At 34.0% G+C, this 18879-nt stretch overlaps 1 protein-coding gene across 2 annotated transcripts in view; it reads left to right on the forward strand.

Annotated features, from left to right (window-relative positions):
• LOC117120735 (uncharacterized protein C12orf56-like) overlaps positions 1 to 18497 on the forward strand; it is a 33170-nt gene extending 14673 nt beyond the window's left edge. For both annotated transcript variants that reach the window (XM_033265804.1, XM_033265805.1), the window contains 8 exons: positions 2279 to 2420; positions 5232 to 5326; positions 9104 to 9193; positions 9978 to 10119; positions 11354 to 11428; positions 12008 to 12085; positions 12844 to 13025; positions 13770 to 18497. In XM_033265804.1, the coding sequence (XP_033121695.1) occupies positions 2279 to 2420; positions 5232 to 5326; positions 9104 to 9193; positions 9978 to 10119; positions 11354 to 11428; positions 12008 to 12085; positions 12844 to 13025; positions 13770 to 13908 (943 nt within the window). In that variant the 3' untranslated portion in view covers positions 13909 to 18497. The remainder of the gene's footprint in view (positions 1 to 2278; positions 2421 to 5231; positions 5327 to 9103; positions 9194 to 9977; positions 10120 to 11353; positions 11429 to 12007; positions 12086 to 12843; positions 13026 to 13769) is intronic.
• Positions 18498 to 18879: the final 382 nt, after the last annotated feature.

The raw sequence follows: 18879 nt of genomic DNA on the forward strand, positions 1-18879 counted from the left end.
TGTGAGTATGTTATAGCTAAATCAATTCTCTTGAAGACGTGTCCCTTTATTTTTCATTTTGATCACGTCAACATGGTAAAAAAGAATGAATTTTTGGAGCCCTTTTATCGCTCATTCTTAAAAGATGTAAAATAATAGAACAGATGAGGGCAGCAGACTGTATTTCGACGCTATCAGACTAATATATATAGGTTATGTGAAGGGAAAGTTCATGTGGCATTACCAACTAACAGGCGGTTTTAAATACACTTGACAATGTTTAATTTCGTGTGCTATTACTGTACACGCACACATTGTTACGTGCGTGTCTGTTAAAATTTGAAAATTCTCCATGTTACTATTCAGATAGTTTAAAGAACGTTTCGGGTCATTTTCGACATTTCAAAACTTTCCATAATTTACCCGCCGTACGTTCATTTCCACGCACACAGCACATATTAAAGCTGGAAATCATGTTTTGTTGCATACTTTGTGTTCCTGGCACGTACGTGTACACATGAGGAAATCTTTTAAAATGCTCAAAATTATTCTTTAAAAAAAACTAATTACAGCATATTTTAGCACATTATGACACTTTTCAATCAGCACCGCGTGACCTTAATGAGGGTCAAAGTGCGGCGGATCACCTAACTCGTCCTCAGTGACGAGTTCAAATCTAGTTTGCATTATTATTATTATTATTACAGTATGCCTCAATGTTAACACTGTAGTAAAAATATCAATTCAGTGGTTTTTGGTTTTTTCTTTGCCATTTTCATTAGCGTCATTGAATACACACATCCTTGAAGTCATTTTATTACATCAATCAATAAATTTCAGAAGATTAACTATTAAAAAATCAAGGATGAAAATTACAATCATCTCATTAAATTGTGGATAGATCAGTCGTTAATATAAAGCTTTAACCAGATCATCACATTTTCTCTGACAAAAGAAATTGTTGTATGCCAAATTGTACTGTAGTCATGATGTGCCTATATATTCTTATAATAGCATTACCAACTTTCCTCTTATTTTTAATATGTGGTATATCATTAATTTATTTATTTTATGTATACATTTTAATGGATTTTTATATTAACTGTAATTTATTAGCTTAATAATAACATTTCAACTACTTCTAACAGCAAATACTTGAAATTGTTAACTATTCACTAATTTCGATAAAATCATACATTAAAGCCCCGTTCCCGGCAAAATTTCAGTTGTTAAGAAAAATCTAATTTTTGTATAATGTTATAAAGATTTCTAAATATAATACGGAATTGCTAGTTTAACTGAATTTAGACATTCCTAAGAATGAAAAAAATGTAAAAAAAGACTGAAATTTGATTTTTTTGTGTTCCACACAAAAAATAAATGCGGATAAATTTTTCATGTTTGATTTTGCGATAGGTCGTGAGAAGAAATATCATAGGCGCCGAAAACATTAGCCTATCCAACGCTGCTAGGGTAGGCCTAGCCTTACCTCTATTTAGGTTCTGTTATCACACATAAAAACGGCCGACATGATATTTTCCGTTGCTAGCACTTGTGAAATATAATATTTCATTGGAATTATTTCAAATTTGTTAAAAAACTGATTCTTACTGAGGTTTCGACACTTAAACAAACATATCTCAGCTTAATCGAATGACCGCATTGTGCGAGATGCAAAGTACAAAAACTAATTTCATTAGAGAGGGCACACTTTATTGACTGTATGAAATATACGTAAAAGCGAGAGTATTCCAGTGGATGCGATCTACAACCTCTGATATTGCTAGTAACGATGAATTCGTCGAGAAAATGGTAATAGTTTATGAGAAATAGTCTGTACTTCTCATTTTTTTTATTCTTTTGCGTAAAACTAAAATTCATGCCAATATTTTTCCATGATTTATAATAATTGGAGTAATGCAAATGCATATTTTCTAAAAAAAGTCAGTTTTTAGTGAAATGTTGCTGGAAATGGGGCTTTAATTACAATGTATTCAGTATGATTTAAAGGATTAAATGACACAATTTCTATTATTTAAATTAAAGGTTCCATAAAATACATGTGCCAAATTAATTTCAGCTTATTATAAAACGATTAAATTACTTACTTTAATTGAAACATGTAGTAATTTGAGAAAAGTACAGTGATAAATGCTAAATGTTATATGATATCAGCAATAATACGACATTGTATATTTAGTAATGATTTTGGTATTAAATGGATTACTTGATGTTAATTTTGGTGATTGCATATGCAAAGATATCTGATTGATGATTACATTGGAATTTTTCTTCCCAGGGCTCAGTTACAGAGACAATTTCAACAGATGAAGGAAGAGATATTAAACGCAGCCAATGACATTGAGCAATTATTTGAACTAATTGCCGAGCTGGGTACAGCTGCTGCCAAATACTTCATCATTAAAAAACTATTTTGGAAGGTATTATTGTTCTATATTATTATATAATATTATGATTTGCCCATATTTGGGTGTAATATGACATATCATGCCCATATAAGTGCACATCACACAAATTTGTCAGATGACATTATGTAGTGTGTGGAGAGAGTTACTTTAAAATTATATAAATCAAGTGGAGTTGAATAGCTTGGTGGATGGTGCTTGCCTTCTAATTCCTGGGTTCTGGGTTCAATTCCAACCTGTCACTACATGATTGTTTTATCTACAAAAACAACTCCACTCCTTAAGCCTCTCTGACTGAGATTTAGTTTGTGTGAAGCATCGTGTGTGAATCACAAACCTCACCTACTCATAGGACAGTTATGTACCGTATTGTCTCTAATAAACGCCCCGGGGGAATTGCATTTTTTCAAAGGGGGAGGCGTTTACTAGAGGTGAATTGTAAAATCAAAAATTACCTAAACAAGCTGCTTTAAACGGTCAGTAAGTTCTTTTTTTGTAGAGGAACAAGTTAATGTGCCTCCTGCTATTTTGCTGTTCTTTCGTTTGTTGCTGGTTATTTGAACATCAATAATTCCTTGTGTTTCAAAAAGAAATTAAATATCTTCGATTTTTCTTGGGGTAAATGTCTGACGATGCAGCGCGGTGCTTCTCCTTTCACAACAGCAATCGCGTGCTTGTCAAAAACATGTCGGCCTCATGAACTAGCACCGCACGCAAAAGACTGCCCTCAACTTGAAGAAACATTCTCACTACGGTATAGACTTCATTGACCAGACACCTTCAATCAAATCACGTCGAACATGCGACACATTAACAATACACGATTACCTGTCGTTTGCAGCTTACCCTGTTTTTACAAAGTTAACGAAATACCATGAGAGAAACACAAAATAGGCCTAGGCCCTAGGCCTAGTGATCGTGAAGACATTAAACATCAAACGTTTAGGGTAAGTTTTTTGAGTAGTATTTATTTCATTTCATATCCAAGAAAGCAGCACACAGTACGGTATTACTCCTTGTTTGTCAACCTTTTTATGGATGGATTCCCATGTTAATTGATTGGGCACTCATTGCAAAATGAAAAAAACTCAGAGGGGCGTTTATTAGAAGAGGGGCGTTTATTAGAAGAGGGGCGTTTATTAGAGACAATACGGTATTCGCTATTCACAGTCATTGGTGTATGTGTGCGTGTGTGCCTAAAAAAATACATAAATAAAATTAAATAAAAAAAAAATTTCTTTTCATTCATTGATGATTTATTTTAAAGTGTATGCGTGTATACAGCATACATAGATTCAGGCATCTGATTGGTTAAAAAGTGGGTAATAACTTCAAACATTACTCCTATGATTTTATCTAGGGTTGAATGATAGTTAATAAATTCCTAGGGGAAAAAGTACTATCACGTTAAATGGTAGTAATTTTTCGCCCTGTCGTGATGTAATTCTAGAGCCAAATGAAAAAATTGCTGTGTTGGCCACGCCCAACCGACCGAAAATGTAAGAAATTGAGGCATTTTAGTTTTTCTACTAAAAATATTTTATTAATTATTATAGGCTGGAATAGGCCTATCTTGCTGTACAGTAGGCGATGCGACAGTATTATGCGATCACTTTGCTCTTCAATATAGATTTTAAAATGGTCTTTTTTGTATTTTTGTATATTTTCTACTTTTTAGGCATAAACACATTATTGGTCAAAAATAAAATGTTCCTACCAACCTACCCATTTTTTCCCAAAACATGGCCAACACAAGAATTTTTTTTTTGGCCTAATGAGTTCAATTCAATTTAATTTCAATTAAATTTGTCTTGTTTGTCCTGTATTTTATGACAGATTGCATACCATTAGTATAATATCTTGTTTTGATATTTGTGGACGGTAATTAATATATTAACGGCTATTTGTAGGGCACAGTTATACCTGGGGAGCCATATTACATTGCAAGATACTATATATCACCTCGACCTGAAGGGCCTATTTCTGCTGAGCAAAAAAACACATGTTTTTAAACGGTTATTCAAAAACAAAACACGGTTAGGAATGTGTTCTAAAAATGCATGTTTTTACACGCATTCGTTATAGGGTTCGCGTTCAGAAAACGAGTGTTTTGTGGTACACTTTTCAGCTGCAACGCAATACCGTGTTAGTCATGCCCCATCGGTGACCCAAATTGACCTCTTCGTTGGTTTGATCGCTTGTTCGCGGGAAATTCGGGGCGAAGAAAATATTAAACCAATAGGATGACATACTTGAAGATCATACCATACTTTTTTCATACTTTCGTGGTGTGTTGTTAACTTCTTTTGCAGCATGCGCTGTAGCTCGCAAGAAGTAAGGTCAGCTTCAACTTCTGTTGGTGACCGTCATTCAAGCTCCGCCCACCTGCCAATGCTCGCATTACCGTGTTCTTATTTTTTGCACTTTTCACTAGAAACGCGTTCAGAGGGAATTTAACCGATTATAAAAACCATGTGTTTTTGGCGTTATTCAGCAGAAACACGCCCTGAAGCACAATCCACATTTTCAAATTTTATGTGACAAATTTGTATGATGTGTCCATATATGGGATTTTGATGATGTCATATTACAACCAAATATGGGCATATCATATTTTTTGTCACATGAAATTTGATAGTGGTGATAGAGCTTTCTACTTGGTAGTTTAAAAATAACTAAATATAATTTAATGTAGTAAAAATTTTGAAAATAACAATCACTTTGTAAATTCAATATAGATATTTATTAGTTAAGCTCGCCTTAAAGCACATATCCTATTAATAATTGATTTGTTAACATTTTGCCTTCTCGTTTTTTTCATTGCAGAATGTTGACCTGTTTGAGTTCTTTGTGAACAAATTGCAGTGCTACCTTCCAAAATCAACAACAGTTGACACGCAATCTCGAGCTGATGAACTTGAGTAAGTCAAGTATTATTAGGAGCTTTATGAAACCCATGTAAACACAGAGATGAGTAATGTATACATCCTGTTCACAGAGTGCATAGATTAAAGACATTTTCATGAATATATTATCAGATGGTTTCCTGTGTTTGATGAATGGTCCCTGGGTATATTAGGTGGTCCCCTTGCTACTGTAGGTTTATTCGATGGTCCCTGGGTTTATTTATGGTCCCCTGGCTGGATTTATTAGATTAGGTAGCCTTCTATTTTTTAAGGACCCCTTACTAGGTTCATTAGGTGGTCCCCTCATTAGGTTCATTAGATGGTCCCCTCACTGGGGCTGATTAGATAGTCTTTCACTGGATTAGTCTCCTATGTTGATGAATGGTCTCTGGGTACATTAGATAGTTCCCTTTCTGGGTTGAAAGACTCCTTAACTGGTCTTATTAGATGGTCTCCCTTGGGCTTGTTAGATGGTCTTCTGTGTTTGATGAATGGTTCCTGCATTCATTAGATGGTCCCCTCACTGCAGTGGTGTAGAAAAACATTGGGGGCGATGATTAGCGTGTTAGCCAGTGTTGTAACAGACGCGGGGGGTGCAGGGGGGAAACTGCCCCTTCCCTGACGGTTTTTACCGGGCTGACCAAGCTGTCGTACCGGGCTGGGTAATAAGAGAAAAGAAAGAGGGGAGAGGGAGGGAAAGAGAAAGAAGAGGGAAAGAAAAGGAAAGAAAAAGAGAAGAGCAAAATAGAAGAGAAAAATAAAGACAAGAATAAAAAGGAAGATATCATAATGACCAGACTCACAACACCCTGCAACCCCTTTTCCACTTCAAAAACTGCCATAACTCCTTTCATCTATGCTGCCTGATGGCGTAACCACTGGTGGACAAATGGAAAATATCTATCTTTGAAAAATCTTCCCCAGCCCTTTATAAATGCCCTTTTCATCCCCGGAAAGTGCCTAAAAACCTCAAATTTTGTGCGCTTCGTGCGTATTTCTTGTTAACAATTTCCTCTAAAAATTGCACATTTTAGGGAGTTTTGATCATTTCCAACGAAATTAGAATTAAAAACACCGGGGGACAAGGGAAAATATCCATCTTTGGAAAATCTTTCCCCACCCCTTGACAAATGCATCCTCTGAAAGTGCCTAAAATTCTCAAATTCTTTGCGCGCATTTCTTGTTACGGTAGGCCAATTTCCTCTATAAATTGCACATTTTAGGGAGTTTTCATCAATTCCGACAAAATTAGAATTAAAAACACAAAAATATTTTGCATTTTTAGGGCTTTTATAGGTTTATTCTTTTAAGTTATTTAAACACATAATAGTCTCAATATCAAGAAAGACAAATTTAAGATAGATTGTTTTAACCTAAAAGAAGGGCCTCGTGTATTGATGGTGAAAGAATATGTTTGTAATAAATAAAACCATGATGAAAATGCTTATATTTAGTTTCAAACACATGTGTGTGGCCTGTATTATAAATAAGATAAGCCCTATGTCGTATTGTTTTCTATATGGGGAGTGGCGTGTGGTGGGTGTGGTAAATTACTAACTGGGAAAATAAACCCACTCTGACCCTAGACGCCTATTACGTGCCCCCTCTGAAGCTGGAAACCTTGTTTTTGTAAAATAAATTGATGCAATTTGCTATTATAGGCCTAATCAATAAATTCCTCATCAACCAATATAACCTTAAACATTCTTGGAATTGACAACATTACTGATGTCGCACACACCCTTCAGTGTGAAATGTGGCTCTCTTTGCAAGCACATCTAACAGCTAAGGAAAGAAGAGCTTAGAATGGTACCAGATAAAATAATTTTGTTATCAACATTAATACATTATGCTAATTTTCATCTTTGTAAGCGCATAAGACAGTGCAAATTATTTCTGTGACAGTCTTTTGAAGTGTGTAAAGCTCCAATTTATCCCATACATAGTCAAAATATTTGGGGGATGATACAATGGACCATCCCCCCTTGTCAAATATTGGGGAGATATATCCCCCATCCCCCGGAATCTACGCCTATGCCTCACTGGGTTTATTAGATGGTTTCCTATGTTTACAGGACCCTTCACTCGGTTTATTAGTTTAGATACTATCCTATGTTTAAAGGACACTTCACTGGGTTTGTTAGATATTATCATATGATTAAAGGACACTTCACTGCATTTGTTAGATGATCTCCTATGTTTAAAGGACCCTTCACTGGGTTTTTTTTAGATGTTATCATATGTTTCAAGGACCTCTCATTGGATTTATTAGATGTTATCATATGTGGCAAAGATGAGCCCAGCCAGTCACTCATCGCAAAAATCGATTTTGAGTTATTAATACATGGTTAAATAGTAAAATAAAAGCTATAAAACATGGTTAAAAAATCATTCAAATCTGACATTTCCTTATGAAGTTACAAGCAAAAAATATATATGAGAAATCAGCCTTCAAAGTTTATGATTCTGGGCATTTTTTATGCAGAAACTATCATCAAATTTTTAGAAAGTGTTGTTTTAACATTGGGGAATGTTAATATGGGGAAATTAACAGCATAGCATGATGTATATATATATAAACGTTAGTTTAGGGCAGTAAAATCAATTTTTTTAAATTTGACATTTCAGCATGAGTGGCCATTTTCTCTGAAACACGATTTGCAACGAGTGACTGGTTTTGCTTGTTTTTACCACATAGTTTAAAGGAACCTTCACTGGGTTTATTAGTTATTTATTATTAGTTTATTAATTTGTAATTTGCATATGTGGCAAAGACAAGCCAAACCAGTCACTCATCGCAAATCGTGTTTCAGAGAAAATGGCCAAAACATGCTGGAATGTCAAATTTTTAAAGGATTTAAAGATAGTTTCTTAAGGATTTAAAGATAGTTTCTGCATGAGAAATGCCTGAAATCATTAACTTTAAAGGCTGATTTCTCATATATTGTTCTTTAAACAGCTGTGTGGTTAAACGCTTGTTTTTTTACCATTTTATAGCTATTATTTTACTCTCTAACACTGTATTAATAACTCAAAATTGATTTTTGCAATGAGTGACTGGTTTGGCTTGTCTTTGCCACATATTTATCCATAAACATATTGACTTCTGATTTCTACATCTTAGGGCCAGAAAAGGGAATTTTACTGATTACTACCCACTAGATACTCGAATGGTGATACAGTAAATTAATTTCTAGACAGAAAATCCAATACTGTATATGTAAATCAAATGCATATTGATTGTGCACCAAGCTTAATTAATATATTTTTTTAATAGAGGAAGGTGGAAAACCATTGAATGATAGAATGCTTATTCTGTTTCAAGTTGAAACCATATATAAAGAACATTAATAATCTCCATGGTTACTGGTTAACAAACTAGAGTACAGTATATATCCTTAGGTGTTTATCCTTCAGGGTATGTTGTGATTGTTCATTTGGGATCTGTACTCCTTTCATTTCAGTCTTGATCAATACTGCAACTGTAATTAATATCTATAATATACAGCGTTATGTTTATGGTATTAAATTATAAATCTGTTTTCTTCCTTTTACAACATTTTAGTGACTAGCATTTGGTGTTATGGGATTGATTAGCTGAAGATATAAGACATTTTTTTTTTAACAGTATCCAAGTAATATGAATAACATACATCCCAGAAAGTCTTAGTATTATGCTCACGCGGTACCAACTTTTGTGTTGGGATAAATTATACCTTAGCATACTACTACTATATAATAGCTTTATCGTTTTTGTTCATATAAGAATTCACATATATTTCTGAATTTTAGAATGGTTGTTATCATATTCAACACACTGGCACAGATGCTAAGAGAAACAGAAATGTTGCCAGATAGACTCAACACACTGCAAGCTAACAAGTAAGTCTTTGATAATCTTCAATAATTTAATAAATATTGTTTGCTTAACTTTTACTTTTGTACCATTCCATTATTGTTCTGTTGCACCTCATCAATTATCTTGCTCGGTATTATGTTAATTTGTTATTCCAGAAAAAAATATTCAAATACAATCACAAAAAAGCAGTTGAAAATGCTATGCTATTACAGTTTCTGGCATCAAAAGTAGTTAAACAAAGACATCTTTTTCTTTACTCGTATATCATGTACTAGTATAGTTTGCTAGCCTCATCATCAATGGGATTTCACAGTTGTAAATACAGTAAATCTTCTCTCCTGATAAGGTAATACGTTGGTCGTCTTGTCCATCCAGAATATTGAAGACAGAGTGAGCAATCCCTCTCACCTGTGTTACTGTTAGATAACGTCTAGTAGAACATATGGCAAGGCAATAGTTAGTGTCACTAAAAGGTCTTGAAAGATAGAAGACATCCAAGCTTGACAATGACGGCGGAAGCGGATCGTCCAGTGGGGGCCATCAGCCACCCACTTTTTCTACTGGGGGGTGGGGGGCCTGGCCTTCCTACTTTTGTGACTGTTCCAGCACCAGTGACAAACATTTTACGAATGCTGCAATGTCATTATTATTAATATTATTATTATTATTATTATTATTATTATTTGGTGCTTAGGGACCTTGTTTATTTGTGCCTTATAAATGTATTGGAAGGCAAGCTTCTAAACCACTCTTGTGCCAAGATTGTAATAAACTAGTGCTTAATGAAGGTGAAATATTTTCTTGTAGTGGCAAGATGGTTCTGGACCTGCTTGTGATGTTGACGTGTTTGCCAGAGGTGCCACAGCGATGGCGTCCACCAAGATTCAAGACATCCAGTATGCTCTTGGAAACGGATGCACACCATTGGGAGACTTACTCAGATGCAGAGGTAGGCACTTAGAAATGCAAAAAGATAATTTTGTTCTCTAGACTTTTTTCATTAAGCACATGACCAAGGATTACCAATAGAGACTAATACCCTATTCAGACTACACTCGCTTGCGATCGGTTGCGATGTAATTGGTGGTAATCCAAAACTGATTACTGCCGATCGCAATTAACAGACGCATTCAGACCAACACAAACAAACTTTACATTCTAGGGCCTAGGCCTCCGGTGGCTAGGCCTATGTTGCCTGACCTCAGCCAAACAGTGCCTGTGGAATTTGTTGTGATTCGTTGCGATCAGATTCCGTAGTAATCGGGAGTAATAAAGATTGTAGCACCCAATCGCAACGGGTAACAATTGCGATATCGATTACATGTCGACTGCTATTGGTGAGCTTTCACACACGATTTTACTTTGCGATTGGGTGTCGCAATTGCTACAACCGATTGCAATGCGATGCTAGTCTGAATGGGGTATTAATCACTGCCCTATTAGATAGTTTGCAATCCCTTCACATGACAAACATACACACATGATGCTCTACATATCATAACAAGGCTTTTGGAGTAGAGTTGTTTTTCGTGAGAAAAAACCTTGAACATGCAGGATTTGAACCAAGGACCCTCGGATTGAAAGGCGAGCATCTTAACCACCAAGCTATTCACCTCCACTCTAGCTTTAGCTCCACTCTTCTGCTGAATATGAAAACAATTTTTTTTTGTAACAAAATATTTTTGTCTCTACTTTTTTTAATAATTTTTTTTATAACAACATTTTTTTTATATAATGAAGCTGAAATTAATACTATGTTCAGGACATTGACAAATATACTTCTCTCCTCCCAAGGGGAGTACTTTACTCATGTATGTATGACATAATGCACGCTATAATAGTAATTGAATCTTGATGTACCGTAAAACCTCATATAGAAGCCCAATGGGCTTAATCTCGAGAGGAAGCCCATCTTGAATTGAATTCCCCCTCTTTAGTTTGCAAAAGTAGCCTCAAAAAGAAGCCCATGGGCTTCTATTCAAGGTTTTATGGTATATTATCTTCTCTGTATAGTTACAGACATAGCATTTGCAAGTGGCAAAAGCTTTTAGGCTAAACAATTTGCCTATTATTAACATCTTATGCTGTATATATTTTTGTATAGATTTATTAATGAATGATTTCTCTCTATAACACTGAATGATTTATTATTAATATTACTATTTAATTCCTATCCTCTCCAGGTTTCTAAACTCGTCCAAGAGATTACAAATGTTTCAACTGCTGTAACCTTTGAACTCATATTGATCGCGCATCAGGTAGGTCATATGACATCCATTGCAGGGCCAGTCATACTAGCCCTTGAGGTTGTATTAGTAGTCCCAAGAAAGTGAAGAACTCCCATTTAGAAAGTCACTACCTGGAATTAAAATAAATGAGAATCTGAACCTGTCTTATAGATATGTGTCTCATTTGAGCTAATAAATACAGTATTAAAAATATAAATATTTCAATACCAAGGATCCCAAGTCCTCCCACTCACAGAAATCTCCCGGAAATCGCGATGGCCACCCGCAAGGTAGCAAGAATGCCCACAAAATAATCCATCTCCTGTAAATTCATAATTTGCATGTTTTGACTGCTTTATTATTACATCAACTTTCTCACAGAATTCAGTGCCGATAGATATCACTATGTGCAGCAAAATGAAATTAGATGTATTAAAGAAAGTTCATTTAACAAGATCTGGAAGTGACCCCGGAAATAGCTCTTTACTAGTTTCAAACGAGAGCATTTTCTGCTCACTAATTGTTACTGTTGCTGTGGTCTTTGTGTCTATTCAATTTCTGTTGATTCAAAACGGAAATGATAGTACTTTAAAATCCATTTATTCACAGGCTAACTGGGGTAATGATGAAGGCAAGTTCTTTAACATATGCTGGTTGGTTAAGGTTCTGGACTCATTTTCAACAACTGTAAGTCCAACTCCCATTAGATTCTTTGATAAACAATAAATAAATAAATAAATAAATAAGAACTCAAAATCTTAAGTCATCATTACTTGTACCTGATTTCATTTATTTAGATTCTCTAACAATATAAATAAAATATAACATGACCAAGAGTAAATATTAAAAACATCAAAAAACAGTGTATATTTATTTAGAATTTTCAATTTTTAATACAAGATGTGAAATATATGTAAATGAGTCTTTAAAAGATCATATGTCTACTGAAAAACAAACCATGCCAGTGACGAATTCAAGGGGGAGCCCAGTCACACCCCACTCCCCCCCCCCCCCACCACATCAACAAATTTTTAAATGGAAAACAAAAAAAAAATGATATTTAAATTTATATCATTTCTGGCCATCTAGGTGCCATAATCATGAATTTTCTTCAGCTGCAACCATGGTTGGGCTGAAGTGGTGTAGTCTCTCCATCTGTGAAAGTCCTTCTCTGGGCCCCTCTATTTCAAATTCCTGGATCCGCCACAGCATGCTGAACTTTCATTTCCTTTATTCACTTCTTGTTTATTCATAAAACATATTGACATACAAGTATAAAATCATTGAATTATGTCCACTTAGGAAAACAGTTCATCATAAAGCAGCATAACACACTTTATAATGGATATACAAAACTCACACATTGTCATTTTCATTCAGACCTAAAGAGATCCCATAATGGTGGCCAAAATTTGTTTCATTTATCTTTTTCTTTTCTTTTGAAGGAAAAGTTTGTGGAAAGGCTGTTGGCACAGGCTATGAAACTGTTGCTACCGTCCAAGGATTCTGTCATTTCACCGGATGATGCTGTCCTTCTCTTTCAGCAGTTCTTTGTTTTACAGACTTTTATAGAGTACAGCTCCAGCATAACGTCATACATTAGAAACAACTATATGGAGGAATTCAGGTAATAATTGCATATACATACTGTATCTATATCATATCCATTCCATATCCATTTCATATATTATATCTATACCATATCCATGCATATAAAATTAAAAAGCCACACCATACTATATCATGCAAACAGCACATCCTACCATTTTTTAAGTATACTTGTACATACAACTTTCAAGATAGTATGTTATATCCATTTTATATACCATTTCATAATCTATACCATACCATTTCAAAAATACATGCAAACAGCACATCATACCATTTTTTAAGTATACTGTACATACCACATTCAAGATAGTATGTTATATCCATTCTATTTACCATTTCATAATTCATACCATACCATTTCAAAAATACACACAGCCAAATCGATTATGATTAAAGTGCTTATGATGCTCGTGTTTGTAATGATGGATAAATGCGATGATAGTGATGGTTGTGATGGTAATAGAGACAATAGAAATTTTGTCCATGACTATTCTCATCCTTGTATTTCCTGCCACCATGTTATTCCATAATCCTGTATAATATTTTTATCCATACTCTATAATTTTATACTCATACCATAACTTTACTATAACCATCCCATTTTATATTGCATACATAATACTTCTTACGACTGCATATCGCCGTAAAAGTTTTTGGGTAGCCTGCTCTATATGTTGTTCACTAACACAATATGTTATATCTATGATCAAATTAAGCAGTGATGATTTAACTATCCACACATATTTCGTGTATTTTCTAGGTACTATGTGCAATCTCCCCATATCCTTGAAAAACTTCCAGTTAAATATCCAATTAGACGACTGACGTTACAACTCATAGATGAAGTTCTATCATGCGTACTGCAAAAGAAGACGGTGTTGAAGGGTCAGAAAGTGTAGCTTTGGTTCCCAAAGGGTGAGATGTTGTAAGCATAGTTTTAGCACTCTCTATTGTGGCAATGAGCGGGAAGTTAAACTTATAAAAGGTTAATGGTTATAAAAGGAACTTGCAATTGTGTTGAGATTTTTGCAGTGAATAGAAATAATAGCTTTAGTCTCTCTCTAGCAAATAGTGTAAAGTATGACTTAAATCTTTCATGTAGAAAATCATTTATGACAAATAGAGAATATATTGCTGAGGCTTTTTTGTGGCTTTATTGATTTTGAAGATTGAGATTTTGACATTATTATTATTTTATATGAAATTTAAATGAGAAAATTTTATAATTTTTATTCCAATGGTATATGTGCAAAATATGAATAGACAAGTAAAAATTTAGAATCCTTTGTTTGCATATTAATGACAAAAAATTGCATTCTGTGAGGATTAGCATTTGGAACTGTATTTTTATATTATAAAAAGTCTTTAAAAATTAATTAAAGCAGTTGTTTTTTGGGGAATTTACTTTTAAGCCCTACCCAGACTATTACATGTTATTTGTGATATCACATTTATGACCATATATAGGAAATCAGGGGCGTCTCCATAGATTTTTTTGGAGGTGGGGGGGACAATAGGAAGTCCACGCCACCACACCCCCCTCAGCCCCACCATGATTGGCGAAAACAAGTGGTAAATAATCAAACTCTCCTTTCGCCCATTGTTGGATCGCCACAGAACTCATAGGTGCACTCCCTTTTTTCCTCATTCCTCTCTTTCACTCAAATTTTTCTCCCTCTTTTTTATTTTTTGGCTTGACTGATGAGGGGAGGGGGACACAGGCCCTCATTTCCCCCAGCTAGATCCGCCCCTAAACATTTTGACTATATATGGGTATACAATAGTGTTTTTAAAGAAAATGTAATAATCTGGACAGAGCTTTTCAGTAATTCATAGATTAGATTTTATGAAAAAAAATTTTTTAAATGTATCATTTAATGTACTTATATTTTCACCTGACATATTTTTGTTTGGCTCGCATATTAATAATTCATCCGTCCATGCATATTTGTATTTCAAATGAGCTCTCCATAATGAGATTAGCTGTCATGTTATGCATAGCCCGATCTAGATCATTACACATTTTCTATTTTTAGATCATTTCACATTTTCTATTTTTAGATCATTACACATTTCCTATTTTTAGATTATTACACATTTTCTATTTGTATATCATTACACATTTTTAGTTTTAATGTATTCTAAATATTTGTATAATGATTCATAATGGGATGGTTGCATTATTGTTATTTAATGTTGATTAATTTAAATAGAATATTAAATTTTTTATGCCATTTCATAACTTTTGCCATTAAAATTGACTTGTCATGGGACAGTTGCATTAATGTTAATTATGTTAAATATAATATTAAAATTTTTATGCCATTTCATAAATTTTTCCATTAAAACATCCAAAATATTGCCGCCATTAGGTAATTTTTTTTTTCAACTAATCGTAATAAATTGTATTGTGTGCAATTAAATACTATAATCCATAAATTGCAATGTAGCAAGAGGGCGCTATTTAATGAAATGTAAGGCTGCAATGCAAGATACACAGCCAGTAGTAATAGAAAGCCAAAAATGAATGGTTATAAAAAGAACTTGGTATTTTTTATTTCATTTGCTTGCCTGCAAAAATTAAGAATACTTGGCTATATGCGTAGTTAGTTAAAACTAAATAATCATATCAGGGGTTGTCTCACAGTCCTGCCAATACACCAGCATTTGTTTGTTTCCAGGGTTCCAGACCAAATTTTCTTACGCTATTCAATTTCGCTTAGAGTAAGTTTTATACCAAGTCGTCTTTCATCTCCAAACATACCAGACTAATAACGTTTTGAAGCTAAACGACCAAATCCTCATTCAAGTAGTTCACATTATTTCAACATATTTCTATTGTTTTTACATGGTTTATATTCGCTATCCCTATATAATTTTTATTAACATATCTATAATTGAGAGTGATTTATTTATCCTATTATATACATTATGTTTTTGTTTGCTGTTGGACCAATATTTTCTAATTGTGACCAAACATTACCTAACTTTAAAATATTGCAACCTTTAATAAATATAAAATGGTTTAAGATTCTTATAAGGGCTTTAAATCACTACTTAACAAAGGACAGAAAATTTCAACAATTGAAAATTTCACATCCATAATTGTTTAATTGACAACAGTCGGTTGATTGAAGTAATGCCAACATATGCTGAGCAATAATGTAGCACTTAGTAGTAGTAGTAGTAGTATTCAGAGCCGTCCACACAATCAGTATCTGTGATTTGCCCATATATGGGTGTGATGTCACATCATCATTCCCATATTAGGAAAAAATCACATTTGTGCCATAAAACTTGATTGTATGAACAGGGCTTTACATAGAATTTACATGACAATACTGAATAGATAGTGACACAGTTGCACCGGCAGTTACACTCATTAAAGCTCTGTCCGCACTGTCAAATTTGATGTGACAAATGTGTGTGATGTGCCTACACATAGGTATGATGGTGTCATGTTACACCCAAGTATGCGCAATGTCACATTTATTTGTCACATAAAATTTGATAGTATGGACAAATATTTATACTTGAATATGTTTGTAAGTGGCAGTCAACGTAGTAAGAATTTATTATCAGCTGTGCATTTCGCTTGTATAAAGGCACTCTATATACATTGCATTGCTTTATCTACATTGCTTCTATGGCAGGGTTGCCTGCTCTTGCACCAAGATGGCAGCAACACTTACAAGCACATAGACCCAATGACCAAGGAAAAACTTGCAGCGCTTAGTATCTGTAAAGAAAGGCGCTATACAGTATATATGACCAGATTAGATTAGATTCTTAATTAATGATAAAACATATTTTAGTATGTAATACAGGTGAGTCCGTCCAAACAATAATTGATACACCTTGATTTATTATAATTAATTGTTTAAAATCTAGATAAATGTTTACCATAGTTGTCAGTTTGATGTGTCAATCCATGTTTTTTTTTTTATTATTACAGGATAAAATTGTTTTATATAATGATTATGTATAGGCCTATTGTATTATTAATTATATACTGCTTCTGTGTAATGTTTGTGAAAAGAATTTCTGAGGCTGTGAAAGCTTCCAAAAAAAAGGAGCCAAGCTCCAAGGAGGCTATTGTCTTTGCTTATGTTGGTGATGGTGTAGACTGGGTTCCAGTCCCTAAACGTTGTCTTAATCAGTGAATATGCTTAAGAATAAATCGATTTTGGCACCAATGGCGTTCCATATTTACTTATTTGCATGGCGTTCCATAATATACTTTTTAATTCGCATCAAAAAGTTTCTCGACATAAACTGACGCTGGTGGCGCTTTCCGAAAAGTGCTAATACTAAGAAAAATCAATAAATTAGAGACTTGAGGCAAGTCTAGTGGTGTTGGTAGTGGTAGCATTGATGGTGGTGGAAAATTCATTTTTACCATTATAGCGATATGTTGATACAGGGCTCCCTTCAATTAAAGACCACTTTTGATACCAGGGTTTTCATGGTCTTTAGCAGCTTTGGTCTCTAATTAGAATAATAAAAATAAAAGACATTTTTTAATTTAGGACCACAGAAAGTGGTCTTTAATTGGAGGTTGTCTCAAATTGGAGGGGTCTTTACTTAAAGGGAGACCTGTAATTAGAATTTTTTTCCCATTTTCATGTTTCCACTTTAAAAAAAGTTTTCATTGGCTGAAGGAAAATAAATGTTGGTTATGTTAACGTTGCACATGTTAATGAAAATACACGTTTTGCAAAATCAGCATAAAATGTAACTGTTAATAAATTGTATAATAGTATGCAATACATGTAGAAATGTTTCTGTACTAGCAAAAAAACCGAGAGTATAATGTTCTCATAATTATTTCATTATTAGTGTTTTCATTATGTTATGTTTCACTAGATTCTTACATTCCGTCCTTCAATTTAATTTCTGTATGATTATTACCGTCCATACATTTTGGTGTAATAAATGTTATTGTTGCGTTTTTGATAACACTCTGATGCGTTTTGATAACAATACTGAATATTTATTATAAGTCTGGTGAGACTTTTTTTATACTTTGTTTATCGAACCTGCCACCTGCCAATAATGATGATAATTTCAAATAAAAATAAAATTTTATTTTTGGTTTCGAGAGCAAAAGTATTAGCGGATGGCGGATTTGCGAAACAAGGTATAAAAAAGTCGTCTAATTATTAACTATGTTATGTAGGTCACCCCCATCGACAAAACGTCACTCACCTGCCACGGCTTTGAAGTCATAAAGGTGTTGTGTTCTGCTTTAAGTATTGATTAGTTTAAAAATAATGTATATACTTCTTAATGAGATGTGCTTTGTTTTATTACATTTAGTAATGCCAATACCGTAAATGGTACTTGATTCTCGTGTTTGTATTGTGGCTGATCCTCTGTAGCCTTATTGCTCAGATTTGTTATTTTGCATATTATCATCATTCTGTACCCTGTGTTAACAAGCATAGTGGGAAAAAACAAATGGAAAATAAATAATATCACACTTCAATTTACTTTGTTATTCATTTTATCTGTGCAACATGCGTACAGTACGTAATACACACACATTTTGCCTTCCAGTGATGTATCAATACCGAATAATTGTAGTAGGATTTTAAAGCGCATAGAGGCACTGCACAATATGTGCTATATAAATGTGAAGTATTATTATTGTTTATCGAATCTGCAAAAATTGAAACTTAAATAATGTTAAATCAGATGATGCTCAATTCGGTCCATGAGTCCGAATCTTGGAAAATTTAAACTTTCAAACGCTAAGGAAACGATGTTGAACAAAGTTAACTCAAACATAATCGGTATTTTCATGATCCCTAGTTACCATAAGCAGATCCGTCGGAACCGCACCGGCCGCACCGGACCACTTTTTCATA

Source organism: Anneissia japonica, unplaced genomic scaffold, assembly GCF_011630105.1.
Source record: "Anneissia japonica isolate Jap-2015-1 unplaced genomic scaffold, ASM1163010v1 scaffold69_len1423075_cov170, whole genome shotgun sequence".
NCBI lineage: Eukaryota > Metazoa > Echinodermata > Crinoidea > Comatulida > Comatulidae > Anneissia > Anneissia japonica.